Below are 17,628 nucleotides of genomic sequence, written 5' to 3' on the forward strand. Positions count from 1 at the left end.
TAGAGTGGAATAATTAAACATCTAGGAAATGAATTGAAATTGAAGCTCACACGAGAAATGATGTGGAAGCACAGAGGATTGTGAGTCACTTCTCGCAGGAGATTTACAACATGCTACATACAGAGTTCTGGCATGAAACACTAGATGGCGCAGTCCGATAGGTCTAACTCAATCTGACCTAATGGCATCATCTCATTGCACACCTGAATGGCTCTTTCCTATATCGGTAGCCAATGAGCTTGCTGCTCAGCATTCAAATAGATAACTAGGGCTTACCGTAACAGTTGCAGCTTGCTTCAGAAACCCTCCAATAGTAATTTCTCACACAAACATATTTTTTTCTTATAAGACATTATTTTAACATCTGGGGTCATATGGATTACTTTCATGTTCATTTTGTGTAGTCAACTGTAAGGGTGCACTTACAAACACTTACATTACATGGACTGACAGAGATGGATTATTTAAAAAATAAATAAGCTGTTTGTGTTCCTCAGAAGAAAAAAAAAGTGAGTGAGTAAATGATGGCAGAATTTTGGTAAGCTATCCCTTTAAGATTGACCTCAATATGAACTGAATCCTTGAGAAGAAACATTGCATTGATTGGATGTTCTGATTTGATCAGAACAAGATCACAAACCACAATCTTATTACAGTTGTTGTTGTTGTTTTTATTTTGGTTTTTGTGAGCAGTAAAATCAAACAAACAGCCCTACAAAGTAACAAAAGGAAAAAAGACAGACCATTTAAATAGATATTAAAAGACTAAATTACTAAATAATATGTTGAATGATTTGTTTGTCAAAGTATTTACAGATCATTTAATATAAATTTAAATATCAACTGTACACTAAACAGATGTTTAAAGAGGTCATTATGATGCAGGGCATAGAGGAGCAACATTTATGTACATTATGCAGAAAATAATGTGTTTTTCTAACCTTAAACCGCATAAACACATTGCATTACACCAAATACACAACATAATGTTCTTTTTAGCAACGTCATATGACCCCTTTAAGGGATCTTTTATACTGAAATCTAATTGTAGAAATCAGCATTAAGACACATTTGACCTTGTCTATTAACTTAAAGGGAAAGTTACCCCAAAAGTGTTAAATTCTGCCATCATTTATTAATTTTTGTTAGAACACAGAAGAAGATACTTTTAGAAATGTCTTTTTTGTCAATACAATAAAAGTCAGTATACTTCAAAGGTGTTTACCATATCAAGAGTAAAACAATGACAGAATTTTATTTTTCAGGTGAATAATCCCTTTAAATTTATACACATTTATGAGACCTCAGATTTCTGAGATAAGCAAAACTCTTCCCACACTTGTCACACACATACTGCTTCTCTCCTGTATGAATATGCATGTGAGCTTTGAGCGAATTCGACTGGTTAAATTCCCGCCCGCACTCGGCGCATTTGAATGGCTTTTCTCCGGTGTGTATGCGCTGATGTCGACGGAGGTTTCCCAAGGTGGGAAAACCTTTCCCGCATGCGTCACAACTAAAAGGTTTTTCACCGCTATGTAAGGTCAGGTGAGCCTTAAGGCAGTTCTGCTGCCGAAATGTCTTCCCGCACACCGAACAGATAAAAGGCTTTTCTCCGGTATGAATACTTTCGTGAGTTTTCACACCGGCCACACTCTTAAAGGTCTTTCCACACAAACAACAGCTGTGTTTGTTAGCCACAGAGTGTTTGTGTTGGTGAGTTTTCAAGGTGTTGATGGAACTAAGGGTCTCGCTGCACACTGTACAACTGACCGGCAACTGTCCCTCATGAATCGGCAGATGCATTTTTAGGGTGTTTACACAACCCAAGACTATCCCGCATACACAACAGGGGTGTCCGTTTTGTCCTGCGTACTTTCCCTCATGCAGCCGGAGTAGATACTTCTGGACAAACCCTTGATTGCACGTTTTGCATTTGTGTGGTTTCTCGCGGGTGTGAGTCAGACGGTGTGCCTTCAGCGAGTCGAGCTGGTTGAAACTTCGTCCGCACGTCTGGCAGGTGAACGGCTTCTCGCCTGTATGGATTCTCTTGTGGCGAAGTAGGTTGTTGCGAAAGTTGAAGCTCTTCTCACATTGGTCACATTTATGCAGCTTCTCTCCCGAATGCACGACCAGATGCTTCTTGAGACAGTAAGCTTGATTAAAAGACTTCCCACAAATGTGACATGTGAAAGTCTTGTCTTCGTTATGAATCCTCTGGTGACCCTTCAGCTGTTTGTGTTCGGTGAAGGTCTTGCCGCATTGATTGCAAACATAAGGGCTCTTATCATTATGAAGCTGGTGGTGTACATCTAAACTGCCTTTACTTCCAAAACGCCGACCACACTGCGAGCAGCTAAAGGGTTTCTCTGCCGCCACATGAACGACCTGATGAGCTCTCAACAGAACAACCGAGTCAAATTTCCTCCTACATTGTTTACAGCTGAGTGTTTTACCTTTCTTCTGCCGGCTCACCCGCACACCTCTGGTTTTTGACACACTCAAACTTCTAGATGCTTTCGCATCATCTTGAGTCCCAGAGGAGTTTTTAGTATTGTTTAGTTCAGTGCAGCTGATGTCCTCAGCATCATAGTCCTGCAACACCACGAACTGAGGATGCTTGCTGTTTTCTGAACAATCAGCTGACTTTTCTGCCCTATTGACTGCCGTCTTCTGTGTTTTAGTGAGCTTTTCAAAACAGAAAAATTGAACAATTTAGGTCACAACAGGAATGTATTATTGCAGTATATGCTAAAGTTAAAATGTTTGGGGTTAGAAAAAAAGTTTTGTAATATATTTTTGTAAAGATTTTGTAATATTTTGAAATATTGTTACACTTTTTTTTTTGTTTGAATATATTTCAAAATAATTTATTCCTTTGATGGCAAAGCTGAATTCAAACTAGTCATTACTTAGTGTCACATCTTCCTTCAGAAATCATTCTAATATGCTGATTTGGTAGTCAAGATTTTTTTTTTTATTATTGTTAATGTTAAAAAAACACAGTTGTGCTGCTTAATATTTTGGTGGAAACTGCTCATTTTCTTTTTCATCTTCCTCTGAAGGATTCGATTAATTTTTTTCAATAAAGTGTTTTTAACCTTGAACCAAACCAACAATCTCTGAGAATGAATTAGACATTATAAACTTAGTGTAATTGATGCAGCGTTGTAAATTGTAATAATGACAAATGATGTTACAATATAAAACTTCTGCCTCATATCCACAGATTACAAGCATAAAACTATTTATTTGACCATAACTAATATTCAAATATTTATAATTAACATTTCAATAATTTCAGAGTGTAGTGAGAAGGATTTTTCTGACCGCCCTTTAGAATATGGATAGTTCTTTACTGACAATTCATCAATTACACAAGGCAAAAAAAAATTGATTACTTTCAGAACTGAACTGTTGTGCTCTATTATGTGTGAATGACTTACTGTTTCATCATGGTCAGTCTCGACTATCTCCTCCTGTCCCAAGCTCACAACAATGGCGATTTTCTCCGCAGAGACTGCAATGGCACAGCAGATCATAAATCTTGAAGATATGCTCTGAGAAGCACAGTGGTGTGGATGAAGCGTAAGCATCGAATCTCACCTAGAGTAAGCTGGTCAGGGGACTGACTTCTTTGAAGACAACTGTCACTTAGATTAGTCTCTCCTTGTAGAGTCTTCTGCTGCTTCTCAGCTTGCTTCAGTCTTGTTTTCAACTCATCCTGTGCTCTTGGACTCATTTCTTTGTGCAGAAGGGCAGAGAAAAGCTGGCATATTTTCTCCACTGCTTCCTTTGCATTACGTTCCAACACAGAGTTCAGCTGTGTCTGAAATATAGGAAGAACTCGATTAGAAATTTGCTACACTAAGCTGCCAATCATTAAGGATTAGCTACAGGACCTGACAGGATCACTGTTTCTTACAATAAATAACTTTGATAACAGGATTGTTACCCAGTGTCTTTGTTATACTAATGCAGACAATTTGTAAACAAACTGAGAAACTGGAATTAAATTAATTCCTTAAAATGAATTTAATTTGGTGTCACCATTTAAAGGATTGGTACAAAACGCTAAATATTACGCTTAAATTATCACTTTATCTGTGACTCTGAGCCCCAGAGATAATTGTATTAGGTTATTTACTAAAAACATTTAATACTTTTTTTAATCAAATCATGCAGGTTCTGAAGCATAGTTTAAAAAAATGCAGCAAGCAAGAAAACGGTAATTTCGTGCACTTACCTTTAAGTCCAGGGTGACACATTTGTCGTGAGTTTTTGGAAGTAACGTTATGCCTGAGAACTCCATGACTTTGGCCATTTCATTTACCGTTGTCTTTACGAGTATCTCAAGAACAGAGACAACCTCAGATTCCAGAGAAGACATTATTCTCCTGTTACTGTTTTTGGTGACCGAGATCATAATATTTTCAAAGCCACTCCAGTGTTTGTTGTTGTTCTCTTGTATTGAGTAGTGAAGCACTTGTGCTCACTGCCGCCCCTGACTGGACTGGAGTTTATTAGCAATACAAAACGTATTATTGTTATATTTTTCATATTCATTTATATGCCATATGCATTATTACTTATTCTTTATTATTTTTACTCTTCATTATTTTCGTAACACTGTCTTATGTTACAGCCTACTCTTTTTTTTATTCATTTATTCTAATTTCCATTTAGGATCATATTCCATTGACGTAACATGTTTTTCTATATTTGACATATAAAAAGGTACATTTTTATAAGAGGATGTAATACTACAACCCCAATCTTTATTTTTATCCAATCTTATTTATTTCATTTATTTTTATTGTCATGTCAGCGTGACCCAGTCCTGACTTTTGGTACACATTTGGTAAGGCCTAGGTAATGACAAAATGGATAAACTTGTTTGACATTATCAGTCAGACATAAACCTCTAGTGATACATCTTTCATTTTGTCTTTTGAAGAGTTTTAGAATACTCTCTTAAAACTTTTAATAGAACATACTCAATTTGATTTTGTATTCATTTTTTTTTTTTATCTTTTTTTATCATTATGATTATCACCTGTAAATGTGATCATTTATAATGACTTTCTCTGCCTGGAACTGTCTGTGCATCATCTACAGGTGCATCTCTATATATTAGAATGTCATGGAAAAGTTCATTTATTTCAGTAATTCAACTCAAATTGTGTAACTTGTGTATTAAATAAATTCAATGCACACAGACTGAAGTATTTTAAGTCTTTGGTTCTTTTAATGGTAATCATTTTGCCTCATATTTAACAGTTTGTGGCACTGCTGAGGTGGTATGGAAGCCCAGGTTTCTTTGGCGTTTTTTGGACCACTGGGCAAAAGTCCGGTTCTTCTTCTCCATAGCCCATGTAAGACACCTCTGATGTTGTCTGTGGTTCAGAAGTGGCTTAACAAGAGGAATACGACAACTGTAGCCAAATTCCTTGACACGTCTGTATGCCTTGACCGCAGCCTCAGTCCATTCCTTGTGAAGTTTACTTAAATTCTTGAATTCATTTTGCTTGACAATCCTTATAAGGCTGCGGTTCTCTCTGTTGGTTGTGCATCTTTTCCTTCCACACTTTTTGCCTTCCACTCGATTTTCCGTTGACATGCTTGGATACAGCACTCTGTGAACAGCCAGCTTCTTTGGCAATGATTGTTTGTGGCTTACCCTCCTTGTGAAGGGTGTCAATAATTGTTTTCTGACAACTGTCAGATCAAGCGTCTTCCCCATGATTGTGAAGCCTAGTGAACAAAACTAAGAGACCATTATGAAGGCTCAGGAAACCTTTGCAGTTGTTTTGAGTTGATAAGCTGATTGGCATGTCAGCATATTTTAATTTGTTGAGATAGTGAATTGGTGGGTTTTTGTTAAATGTGAGCCAAAATCATCACAATTAAAAGAACCAAATACTAAAACTTTTTAACTTTGTGCATTAAATTTATTTAATACATGAGTTTCACAATTTGAGTTGAATTACTGAAATAAATGAACTTTATCACCACATTCTAATTGATTGAGATGCACCTGTGTGTAATTATAATATATACATTAATTTATAATGTGTTTGCATACATACACATATATATGTATGCAAAAACATTATAAATTAATGTATATATTATAATTACACACACCTCACATATCATTAAGTGAAGCCATTGGTATTATGTTATAAGGCATGTGATTTGATTTACACAATGGTCTTAGTTTTATAACCTTCATTTAAAGAACACATACACAAAAACAATTCAAATATTATGTTCAACTATTTCCAAAATGACAAGGAAAACATTATTTTTTATAAATAAATTAATACAGTCAAGCATTTCTTATAACTTTCACAAAATTATTTACAATCCTACATGAAATCCAAGGACCTGTAGGCAGATACAAGTTCAGCAGTCTGAAATCTCTCAAAGTGGAGCACATTTGTGGTCTTTGTAATTTCTCTTATAGGCAAAACTTTTCCAACACTTAGTGCACGTGTATGGCTTTTTGCCTGTGTGAATGTGCATGTGTGCCTTCAAATGGCTGGGCTGTGTGAAACTCTTCAAACAAATGTCACAGGTAAATGGCTTTTCCCCGGTGTGCACGAGCCTGTGCCTTTTCAAATTGCCCGATAAAGGAAACGCCTTCCCACACGTGTCACACTTGTGCGGTTTGTCACCAGTATGAGTGCGTATATGCATCTTCAAAGAGCTCGACAGCTTGAATCTTTTCCCACACAAAACACATTTGTGAGGTCTTTCTCCTGAATGCAGAAACATATGGGTTTTATACGAAGCCTTTAGAGAAAAGTCCTTACCACAGATTTCGCACTTGAACGGTTTCTCTCCCGTGTGAAGCTGCTCGTGCATCCGGAGGGAAGGAATGCTGCTGTACCTTCTGTCACATAACGTGCACGTATAAGGTTTGCTGTTGTCCGAATGCAGTTGTAAGTGAGCTTTTAAAGTGTAGGCACAGCTCAGGAACTTCCCACACACATCGCAGCGCTGAGCGTTACTCTTATCGCCTGGATTTCCAATCTGATTGTGTGTTAGAATGTGGTTCCTCAGGAGGTAATTATACTGGAACTTTTTCCCACACATTTCACACATAAATCGTTTTTCTCCGTGAACTGTCATGTGGCCTTTTAGTGTGCTTCTCTGGTTGAATCTTCTGCCGCACACCTCGCAGACGTATGGCTTGTCGTCGGTGTGAATGAGGATGTGCCGTTTTAGAGTCCCGGAAAGCGCAAAGCTTTTCCCACAGATGTCGCAGGTGTGTGGCCTCTCGCCCGTGTGCACGTGGAGGTGGAGCTTCAGAAGTTTATGGTATTTGAAGCTCTTATTGCAGTGGCTGCATTTTATCGGCCTGTCATTCGAATGAATTCTCTTGTGGTAGTTCAACGTGCCGATCAGGGAGAAACACTTTCCGCAGGTGTCACATCTGTATGGTTTTTCACCCGTGTGCACCCTCTGGTGCATGTATAAACTTCTTTTGATTGTGAATCCTTGTCCGCATATATCACAGGTAAATGGTTTGACTTCCGCATGGACCAGTTTGTGCGCTGCGAGATCTCTGAAGCTCTTTCCACAAGTAGTGCAGGGAAATTTCTTCTTTTCAAGCTCCTGCCTGTGTTTGCGAAGGTGGGTCTCTAGCGCTCTCAGCAGAGTGAATTTCTTTCCACATTTTTCACAACTGTGAGGTCTAACGATTGAATGCACACGTTTGTGCAGCATGAGAGAAAACATCTTTGGAAAGGCCTTTCCACACTGTTCACATTCAAAAGACTCTTTTGCTTGTGAAACTTCAGGTTGATTGGTTGATGTCTGTAACACTCCTTCCTGATCTTCAGACCAGACCCTGTCATCAGCTACGGGTGAAAACAAAACTAAATCAGGGTCAATCAACATCAATCATTGTTGTTTCATATATTCAGTTTAGCAAAATTCATGCTGCTGAATGAGAGTAAATAATTAGCCTGAGATGGTTTATTTTTCATTAACTGACACTGATAAAATAGTGCACAATTTAACCTGTTAACTGTCACTCACATTTTTGAACAGACTTGAAAGTGTATGGTCCAAACCTAAATTTTATAATTCATGACTGAAAACATTTTGTAACATGACTTTGATGTACCATTTTCATGGTAATGCAATGTTTGATTTTAGGATGAAAAGGATGAATTTTGTGATGAATTTTTTTGTTATTTAAAATAGGTTAAAATTATTAAAAAGCTATTTTAAAATATGATATATATCTGCAATATTTTAATATTATTTCCATGCATTAATTCAAATACATTTATTAATATATTATTAATAGCTATTATTTTTATATTTTCAGTTTTCATTTGAATATTTATAGTAATTGTATACATAAATATAAACACACACACACACACATATATATATATATATATATATATATATTCTTAGCTTTATTTCAGCTATCAAAAAATTTTTTTAATAGCTTTAGTTAACAATAAAAACACTGACATATATAGTAATGCCTGTCTTGATAATATATAACTGACACCAGTCATAATGATTTAGATGTTCAGTGATTGATTGTACAACCCGAATTCCGGAAAAGTTGGGACGTTTTTTAAATTTTAATAAAATGAAAACTAAAGGAATTTCAAATCACATGAGCCAAAATTTTGTTCACAATAGAACATAGATAACATAGCAAATGTTTAAACTGAGAAATTTTACACTTTTATCCACTTAATTAGCTCATTTAAAATTTAATGCCTGCTACAGGTCTCAAAAAAGTTGGCACGGGGGCAACAAATGGCTAAAAAAGCAAGCAGTTTTGAAAAGATTCAGCTGGGAGAACATCTAGTGATTAATTAAGTTAATTGAAATCAGGTCTGTAACATGATTAGCTGTAAAAGCTTTGTCTTAGAGAAGCAGAGTCTCTCAGAAGTAAAGATGGGCAGAGGCTCTCCAATCTGTGAAAGACTGTGGAAAACTTTAAAAACAATGTTCCTCAACGTCAAATTGCAAAGGCTTTGCAAATCTCATCATCTACAGAGCATAACATCATCAAAAGATTCAGAGAAACTGGAGAAATCTCTGTGCGTAAGGGACAAGGCCGGAGACCTTTATTGGATGCCCGTGGTCTTCGGGCTCTCAGACGACACTGCATCACTCATCGGCATGATTGTGTCAATGACATTACTAAATGGGCCCAGGAATACTTTCAGAAACCACTGTCGGTAAACACAATCCGCCGTGCCATCAGCAGATGCCAACTAAAGCTCTATCATGCAAAAAGGAAGCCATATGTGAACATGGTCCAGAAGCGCCGTCGTGTCCTGTGGGCCAAGGCTCATTTAAAATGGACTATTTCAAAGTGGAATAGTGTTTTATGGTCAGACGAGTCCAAATTTGACATTCTTGTTGGAAATCACAGACGCCGTGTCATCCAGGCTAAAGAGGAGGGAGACCTTCCAGCATGTTATCAGCGTTCAGTTCAAAAGCCAGCATCTCTGATGGTATGGGGGTGCATAAGTGCATACGGTATGGGCAGCTTGCATGTTTTGGAAGGCTCTGTGAATGCTGAAAGGTATATAAAGGTTTTAGAGCAACATATGCTTCCCTCCAAACAACGTCTATTTCAGGGAAGGCCTTGTTTATTTCAGCAGGACAATGCAAAACCACATACTGCAGCTATAACAACAGCATGGCTTCGTCGTAGAAGAGTCCGGGTACTAACCTGATCTTTCACCTATAGAGAACATTTGGTGCATCATTAAACGAAAAATACGTCAAAGACGACCACGAACTCTTCAGCAGCTGGAAATCTATATAAGGCAAGAATGGGACCAAATTCCAACTGCAAAACTCCAGCAACTCATAGCCTCAATGCCCAGACGTCTTCAAACTGTTTTGAAAAGAAAAGGAGATGCTACACCATGGTAAACATGCCCCGTCCCAACTATTTTGAGACCTGTAGCAGAAATCAAAATTGAAATGAGCTCATTTTGTGCATAAAATTGTAAACTTTCTCAGTTTAAACATTTGCTATGTTATCTATGTTCTATTGTGAATAAAATATTGGCTCATGTGATTTGAAAGTCTTTTAGTTTTCATTTTATTAAAATTTAAAAAACGTCCCAACTTTTCCGGAATTCGGGTTGTAAAAGGTAAAGGGGTTGGGAAATTTCAAACTAAAAGTTGAGACTCTTACTGTCACTGTTGGATATTTTCTGGATGGTTTCTTCTGCTCTGTCCTCCACCATAAGACGTCTGCTTGCATTACTCTCCTTTGCAGGCTTTAATTTCCATCAAATGTAAGGTTTTCAACCAACATTTATCACACTGTAAGTTATAATTTTTAAAATAAATTCTTCTTTAAAACTGCATTGTATCATAACTCACTTCAGTGTTTGAATGTTGCTGGTGAGACGTAGTTGCAGGATCCTTCAGAGGACTCACAGAGAGAGTTACAGCATCTGCTGTGAGAGAGGAACACAAAACAAACATCATCACAAATACTAAAATACTTCAGGCTCACAATGCATGTGGAGAATCTGTCAAGTACCCTGAATCTCTAGGTTATGGACATGGGTTGCTCCACTGAGATCACGGCCCATGTGAGAGGAAGTCTTCTTCGGCTCGGCTCGACCCTTCAAACATGTTTGAGCTGGAACTGGTGCACCAGAAGAACAGTATCTGAAGAGACTGCAAATCTTCTGCACCACTTCTTTGGAAAACCTGTCCATTATGGAATTAAGCTGCATTGACAAAAGAAATGCTCTTATTGAGAACAAAAATAATAATACTAGAACTTAATTATTCCAGTTTTTAAATAAAATGATTGTTATTTCACTATTTCCATAACTAACATATCACAACCAACCACGTTAAAATTACTTAATAACAGACTTTCTTACCATCTGAATCTGAGTGTCGTTTGGTTTGATGGAGAGACTGGATGTAAAAGTCTTTCGTATCTCGTGTTTAGCAGAGTCCGTCAGTAAAGACATGACCAGAGCGGTCTGAATCTGAAAAAGTTCAAACTGTGCCATAGTGTCCTCAGTTAAAGGAAATGCAGCAAAATCAACTCAACACGGGTTTGACAGTTTGCAGAGTGAGAAGAAAATAAACAAAACGTTGAACTCCCAATAAAGTTGCACGAAACAGTAAGTACTTCCTCTTTGTTTCATTTTATGTCACTTCCTCAACCCGTAACGGCAAAGATGGCGGTTGTATGCACATGTCCTGTCCCGCCCCTCCCGCTGGAAAGCCAATCATCTGCTTTTAAAAGTCAAGCCGGGAAACATTTAAGCCTATCGTCTGGTTCCACTGACGCACGCGAACAGTTGAGGAACCATTGCGCATGCGTAGTAAAAGTATAAAATGTGGGAAAAAGGCGTTTTAAACCTTATTTTGGGGCAAAGTCATAAAAAATTTCCAGCGATTTTTATCATATTTTACTGCTGTTTCTATACATGTAGTTGTCATGTCCCGGTGACCAATGAAAGTGCAGTTCTGACTCTCTGCCCATTCATTTAGATGGGAGTCTTACTAGACTGAAATAGCTGCCCGGAGGCGTTGCCAAGATGGCGGCCGAGTGGTGCGACTTGCCTAAAAGGACCATTGAAATTGCTTATGACCAACAAACAAACTCAAGGAGTTTAAAATTCAGTGCTAAATTTTTGAGGGCATTAGACCATTTTGGATCAATTTGATCATAAAATGGTTTTGCTAAGACACATTATAGACCTTTGATGGAGCAAATGTACTTCCGAAACAGATTTTCAAAATAAAGGTCATTGAACGCTGCCAAAGGAAGCAGACTCCAGACTAACTAATTAGAAAATGAATAATACAATTCCTAATTGTGTGTCTTTCTTAATTTACATGTTTAAGGTCAATTGTTTAGTAACAAATCCCGCGAGAATTATTTATTCAAGAGATACCATTCTTAATAGCAAAGAGTCGTGAATGCTTTTGACCATACGTTTATCTGAAATTTCTGAAGACCGGAAGGTTTTTGAACACTTTTTAAAAAAGTGTTCAAAACATTTAAAAAAAAAAAAAAAAACGATAAATCGATTCGAAAATCACATTATAAATTCGCTCATAGTTGCAGGTTTTCCATAACCATGGCAACATATTAATTTGTACTTTGTGAATGTATCATGATAATATAAATCTTACACACACACACACACACACACACATATATATATATATATATATATATACACTGTCAATCACTGTCACAGGTAAATGGTTTGACTTCCGCGTGGACCCGTTCATGTGCTGCGAGGTCTCTGAAGCTCTTTCCATAAGTGGTGCAGGGAAATAACTTCTCAAACTTCTGCATATGTTTGCAGAGATGTGTCTCTAGCGCTCTTACTTGTGAGAACTTCTTCCCACATTTTTCACAGCAGTGCAGCTTTATGACTGAATGCACACGTTTGTGGTGAACTAGAGAAAACATCTTTGGAAAGGCCTTTCCACACAGCTCACATTCAAAGACTCGTCTTCTGGTGGCCTTTCAGTTTGCTCGGTTGACGTTTGCAACACACCTTCCTGATCTTCAGAATAACCTGTCATCAGCTGGTGAAAAAACAACACAATAATACAAAGTGTTGAACATATAATCTATTAGATTCCTCTTCAAAGTGCTTCAAAGATCACATAAAATGCCTTTTGTTATATATTTGCTATTGAAACTAGAATATAATCAAAGGGCTTTTTTCCTATATATATATATATATATATATATATATATATATATATATATATATCAAATAGCCTTAAGTCTATTTTAGTGGTTCCAACCTTTTTGACTTTTATTCACAGTCCAAAATGGAAGAAATTTGTTGCAGATATTACTTATTTGGCTACTTATTTGAACTTCTGATGTATTGTAATGTTAATCAATGTCATACTTTTTTTTTTAAGTAAATTTTAAATTTTAAGACTGTTTTAAGAATTATAAATGCATGACAATGAGGTTAAATTTGTTGGGAAAACCAGCATATAAATGACATAAAAGCTAAAATAAGGGGTAAATAAGCAGGGTGAAAATTCTTAATGGGGAAATTGGGAAAAAAAGGAAAACATTTTTTTTTTTTTTGTAAATGATAATGCAAATATGACAACTTTACCTTACCATAAACAATTACTACAGTCTGAATGTTGCTTCTGCTCTGTCCTCCACTAAAGGACATCTGTTTGCATGACTCTCCTGTGTATCCTGTCATTCACATCACATGGAAATGTTTTACATGTAAGCACTAGATTAACAAATAGTACTAAAAGTTTCATATGCATATTATATACCATACCAGCACTTTATACTGAACAACCAATTTGCCATCAAGGAATATAAACATATTTTTGTCATTAAATAGAAACATCCATCTATCTATCTTTCTTCTTTTTAATACAAGCTAGACACCTTTAACCATTTATGTTACAGATGATATTAATAACTCCAGCTCTTACCTGAGTCTGAGTGTCGTTTTGTTTCATGTTGAGATGAGTTTCGACAGAGCTGCACGTCTTTGGCGTGTCCAGCATTAATAAGATCAACAGAGCAGTTTGACTCTGAAAAAACTCCTAACTGGACACAGTGACCACAGCTACGAGCAGTGCATAAATTAGAAACCGTGCACAAATATTATTCCAAAATAATATTTAAGCAAGCACGTTCTGCATTGGCAATCCAACGCCTTAAAAAATTGATTAAATTATCTTAATAGTCATAATAGCTTGTGAATAACAAATTCTCAATATGAAGTCAGGTATGCAAACTCCATAGAAAAGTTGCACTCTGCGCTAAATACTTTTTCTTTAGTTCGTAACCATTTCAAAATAAAACTATGCGAATATGCGCCATTGACCATTAATAATTTTTCATTAAAATATGAATGAAAATGTGCCCTGTAGAAACAGATAAACAAACTAAATTAAACTTATAGATAACACTATAGTTCTGGCTAATTTGCCAAATAAGATTGTTTATTGTTTTTGTGTTATGCAAAATGTTTTGCTTTGAATTGCAAATGTTGAGAAACTCTCGACCATCCATAACGTGGACAGTTCGTGTTCACTTCCGAGGCAACGTTTTTAGAATAAAAATCATTTAACGCCAAAGCCAAAAAGCTGGAGAACTTTGTACAGATTTTTAAATAAGTCAAATGTTTAACAATTTTTCTTTTTGGCCATTAAACTATTTAATCGGCTCTTTACTCTTGAGATCTTACCCACAGGAATAGTGAAGACTCTTGTGTTTTTCCTAACAAAATTCCAAATAAAACACCAATAAAATAACAATAAAAGAAAATTCACTGCATTCTCTGCAAACTGTTTATTGTTGAACATGGAGTACACTGTACTTTGAAAATTTGATTACTATTAATCCATCTTTTCAAACCAAATGTAAACACTGTGCTATTCTAAATATTTTGTTATGTCATCTATCTGAAGAAAAAATCAACAACTTTAAATATCACAAATAAATTGGCAATTCAATTGAGTTCCCAGCATGCTTTAAGGCAGCATCTTTTTCACACAGGTATACACTTGTGATCATTGTAATTTCTACGGTATGCATATTTCTTCCCGCACTTCTGGCACGTGTAGGGTTTGACACCAGTGTGGATCTGCATATGTGCCTTCACATGGCTGAGTTGCACAAACTTTTTCCCACACACCTCACAGCTGAACGGCCTCTCGCCGGTGTGGATCCGCTCGTGTCGCCTCAAGTTTCCAGATAAGCGAAAGCACATTCCGCACGTTTCGCACTTGTGTGGCTTTTCGCCGGAGTGAATACGCATATGCAGTCTCAGACTGTGTGGAAGCCCGAACTGGCTTCCGCAAACAGAACATCTGTATGGTTTGGCTTTGGTATGAACAACCTCGTGCATTTTCAAACCAACTTTCTGAGTAAAAGTCTTATCACAGATGTCACACTTGAACGGTGTCAACCCCGAATGAAGCTTCTCATGTTCCTTCAGCGAATACAAGCTGCTATAGCTTTTGCCGCAGACTTTACACATGTACGGATCCTTTTCCGTATGAAGTCTCTGATGTATTCTGAGCATAGCGGTCGAACTGTAGCACCTTCCGCATTCGTCACACGGGAAAGACTTCCCATCTTTAGATTTGCCATTCAGATTGGCTTTATCACCATGTGTGAGTAAGTGTTTCTGTAGGGCATAGTTAAAAACAAAGCTCTTCCCACATATTTCACAAATAAATGACTTCAGGGCTCCATGTATTCCCATATGCCTCTTCAGAGACTTGCTCTGATAAAACTGCTTGGAACAGATTTCACAGACATGGCGCTTCACACCGTTGTGCATGAGGAGATGCCTTCTGAGATTTGTAATGTGGCCAAACTTCTGCCCACATCTGTTACATACATGGGGTTTCTCTCCCGTATGCACGAGCTGGTGCATATTCATTTTCTTTTCCGTTTTGAAAGTCTTGTCACAGAGGGTGCATTTCCATGGTCTGTCATTGGAGTGAGTGAGCAGATGGCAGGCGAGGTTGCTTGAGTGTGTAAAGTGCTTCCCGCAGATCTCACAACTGTACGGTTTCTCACCTGTATGGATCCTCTGGTGTGCCAGTAAACTTCCCTTCACGGTGAAGCTGTGTCCACATGTGGAACACAGAAACGGCTTCACTTCCAGGTGGACACGTTCGTGCATCTTAAGATTTACGAAGGCTTTCCCACATGTTTTACAGATCCCTTTCTTCTCTGTGTGATTCAGTAGGTGTTTTCTTAATCCTTTTAAGTATTTAAACTTCTTCCCGCACTGCTCACAACTGTGAGGCCCTTTTAAATGTCCACACTTGTGCTGATCTAGTGAGCGTCTATAGAAATATTTCTTTCCGCACTCTTTACAGTCATATGGCTTTGTCTTCTTGGGTTTTTTAGATTTTGTACTTATTTGTCCTGCTTGTGCGTTTTCTTCAGCTTGCTGGTCCTCAACAGAGGCGATGGTGCTGTTTTCAACTGCAAAACATTAACAGGGTTCCACTTATTGAAAGCTGAAAGTAAGGAAATTAATACTTTAATTCAGCAAGGACACAATATACTGATCAAAAGTCACAGTTAAGACATTAATAATATTACAGAAGGTTTCTATTTCAAATAAATGATGTTCATTTGAATTTTGATGAATCAAAGAACAATTATTTATGCTTTCCTCTGTTTTCCACATTGATAATAAGAAACGGTTCTTGAGCAGCATTGATTCTGAAGGATCATGTGACATTACTAATACTGTTTTACTATATTTTTTAATAAAATAAATGCATAAGAAGAAAACCACTGGTCTAGAGTCTAATATTTTACAATTTAATAATATCAAATACTGAAGTACAGTTTACATAAATGATTGATTGATCAATGAACAAGTAAATCCAATTTTTTACTTTTTATATAGATAGTACACAAAAATATCAAAGCTGTGCAGCACATACCTATAAAAAATGCTTGCACCAGGTTCTCTTGTCCACTACTTGATGACTCAGGAAAAAATTCAGAGACTTGATCCTCCTTTGCACACTGAAAGGAAAAAATCGAATCAATACGAACATTGATGCTACCGTTTTAGTTCAATCTTTTCAATAATGAACTCACCTCTCTGCCTTTAACCGAATCTTGTGGTTGAACAGTTTCTTCAGGTAACACAGTGAGCAGTTTATGTCTCTCCTGAGACACTGATGGAGCTAAAGTTGCAGAATATGTGAGGAGAATGAAATTACTACAGTTAAGATTACAAGTGGATTGAATGTTCTGACATTAAAACATATGCAGGAAGTCTTACCAGACATATCTCTGACAGCATGACTGTTTTTACTTTCTGGTTTCTTTACATGCTGCTTCACCAACTCTTTTACATTTATTACATCATCATGGTAACTTTTAAAACCCTGAAACTGAGTTGGCTTAAGCGCAAAGCAATAACTGAACACTTTGCATATTTTTTGAACAGCCACCTTGGTAAAGGTCTCCATCACAGCTGTCAGCTTGACCTGCAACAGATAATAACTACTGATTAATTCATCTGGACTTATTCATAAATGTTCAGTTTTGCTTAAATGTTTAGTTTTTTTAACTAGAAGGATGAACCTCAACATTTAATTTAAAGAATTATATAGAAGTCCTTAACATAACATGTGTCCTAGCATAGAAATTAAAGACTACCACAGCTGAATAATCACAATTTATTGATAATTAAATAGCATACAAAATAGCTGCAAAATGAAAACAATCGTACCAGTCTGCGTTGTTTCTCATTCATCTCCGATATCAGATCTCTGTCACTAACGTTACTGATTTCACTGTGAGATGGGCATGTGGCCACACATTCAAACACTCTCTGAATCTCGTCTAAGACTGTTTCTATCAAAAGCGTCATTATAGACACAGTCTGTTTGCGGAATAGGTCATACTCCGCCATTGTGCTCAATCGGTAACTGTCATTTCTGATATATAAAGTGAGTGAATGAAGTAAGCCCATAAACGATACCGCGATTTCTGTGTTCACTTCCATAAAAAAAAAACGTCTTCAAAATAAAAGACGTTGGTCGTCTTGTCTGCGATTATTGCCGTGTCCAGTGACGGCGCACTCATAATGACTTTTATTT

At 37.0% G+C, this 17,628-nt stretch overlaps 3 protein-coding genes and 1 long non-coding RNA gene across 7 annotated transcripts; all 4 read right to left on the reverse strand.

The window, feature by feature from the left end:
- Positions 1-1,146: 1,146 nt before the first annotated feature.
- Positions 1,147-4,485, reverse strand: si:dkey-182i3.10 (gastrula zinc finger protein XlCGF57.1). The gene is made up of 4 exons (XM_059514441.1): positions 4,247-4,485; positions 3,607-3,829; positions 3,447-3,520; positions 1,147-2,688 (listed from the first exon to the last, which is right to left on the reverse strand). The coding sequence occupies exons 1-4, from the start codon at positions 4,424-4,426 to the stop codon at positions 1,285-1,287; spliced, it is 1,881 nt and encodes a 626-aa protein (XP_059370424.1). The 5' UTR covers positions 4,427-4,485; the 3' UTR covers positions 1,147-1,284.
- A 1,770-nt stretch (positions 4,486-6,255) lies between these two features.
- si:dkey-182i3.8 lies at positions 6,256-11,138 on the reverse strand. Of its 4 annotated transcripts, none has more exons than XM_059514434.1 (5): positions 10,902-11,138; positions 10,550-10,742; positions 10,387-10,460; positions 10,196-10,280; positions 6,256-7,868 (listed from the first exon to the last, which is right to left on the reverse strand). In XM_059514434.1, the coding sequence occupies exons 1-5, from the start codon at positions 11,034-11,036 to the stop codon at positions 6,427-6,429; spliced, it is 1,929 nt and encodes a 642-aa protein (XP_059370417.1). In that variant the 5' UTR covers positions 11,037-11,138; the 3' UTR covers positions 6,256-6,426. The 4 variants fall into 4 exon arrangements, with proteins under 4 accessions (XP_059370417.1, XP_059370416.1, XP_059370419.1 ...); XM_059514433.1 differs by having other exon boundaries at positions 10,387-10,463; XM_059514436.1 differs by having other exon boundaries at positions 10,387-10,463; positions 10,550-10,762; positions 10,902-11,028.
- Positions 11,139-12,244: 1,106 nt separating this feature from the next.
- Positions 12,245-13,896, reverse strand: LOC132108016 (uncharacterized). The gene is made up of 3 exons (XR_009424395.1): positions 13,471-13,896; positions 13,136-13,219; positions 12,245-12,576 (listed from the first exon to the last, which is right to left on the reverse strand). It is a non-coding gene; the product is annotated as an uncharacterized LOC132108016 (long non-coding RNA).
- A 496-nt stretch (positions 13,897-14,392) lies between these two features.
- Positions 14,393-17,586, reverse strand: si:dkey-182i3.9 (zinc finger protein 883). Its single transcript, XM_059514430.1, has 5 exons — positions 17,259-17,586; positions 16,806-17,013; positions 16,619-16,707; positions 16,459-16,543; positions 14,393-15,988 (listed from the first exon to the last, which is right to left on the reverse strand). Exons 1-5 carry the CDS (start codon positions 17,532-17,534, stop codon positions 14,535-14,537), a joined length of 2,112 nt encoding a protein of 703 aa, XP_059370413.1. The 5' UTR covers positions 17,535-17,586; the 3' UTR covers positions 14,393-14,534.
- Positions 17,587-17,628: the final 42 nt, after the last annotated feature.

The sequence above is a fragment of the Carassius carassius genome, chromosome 28, assembly GCF_963082965.1.
Source record: "Carassius carassius chromosome 28, fCarCar2.1, whole genome shotgun sequence".
Taxonomy (NCBI): domain Eukaryota; kingdom Metazoa; phylum Chordata; class Actinopteri; order Cypriniformes; family Cyprinidae; genus Carassius; species Carassius carassius.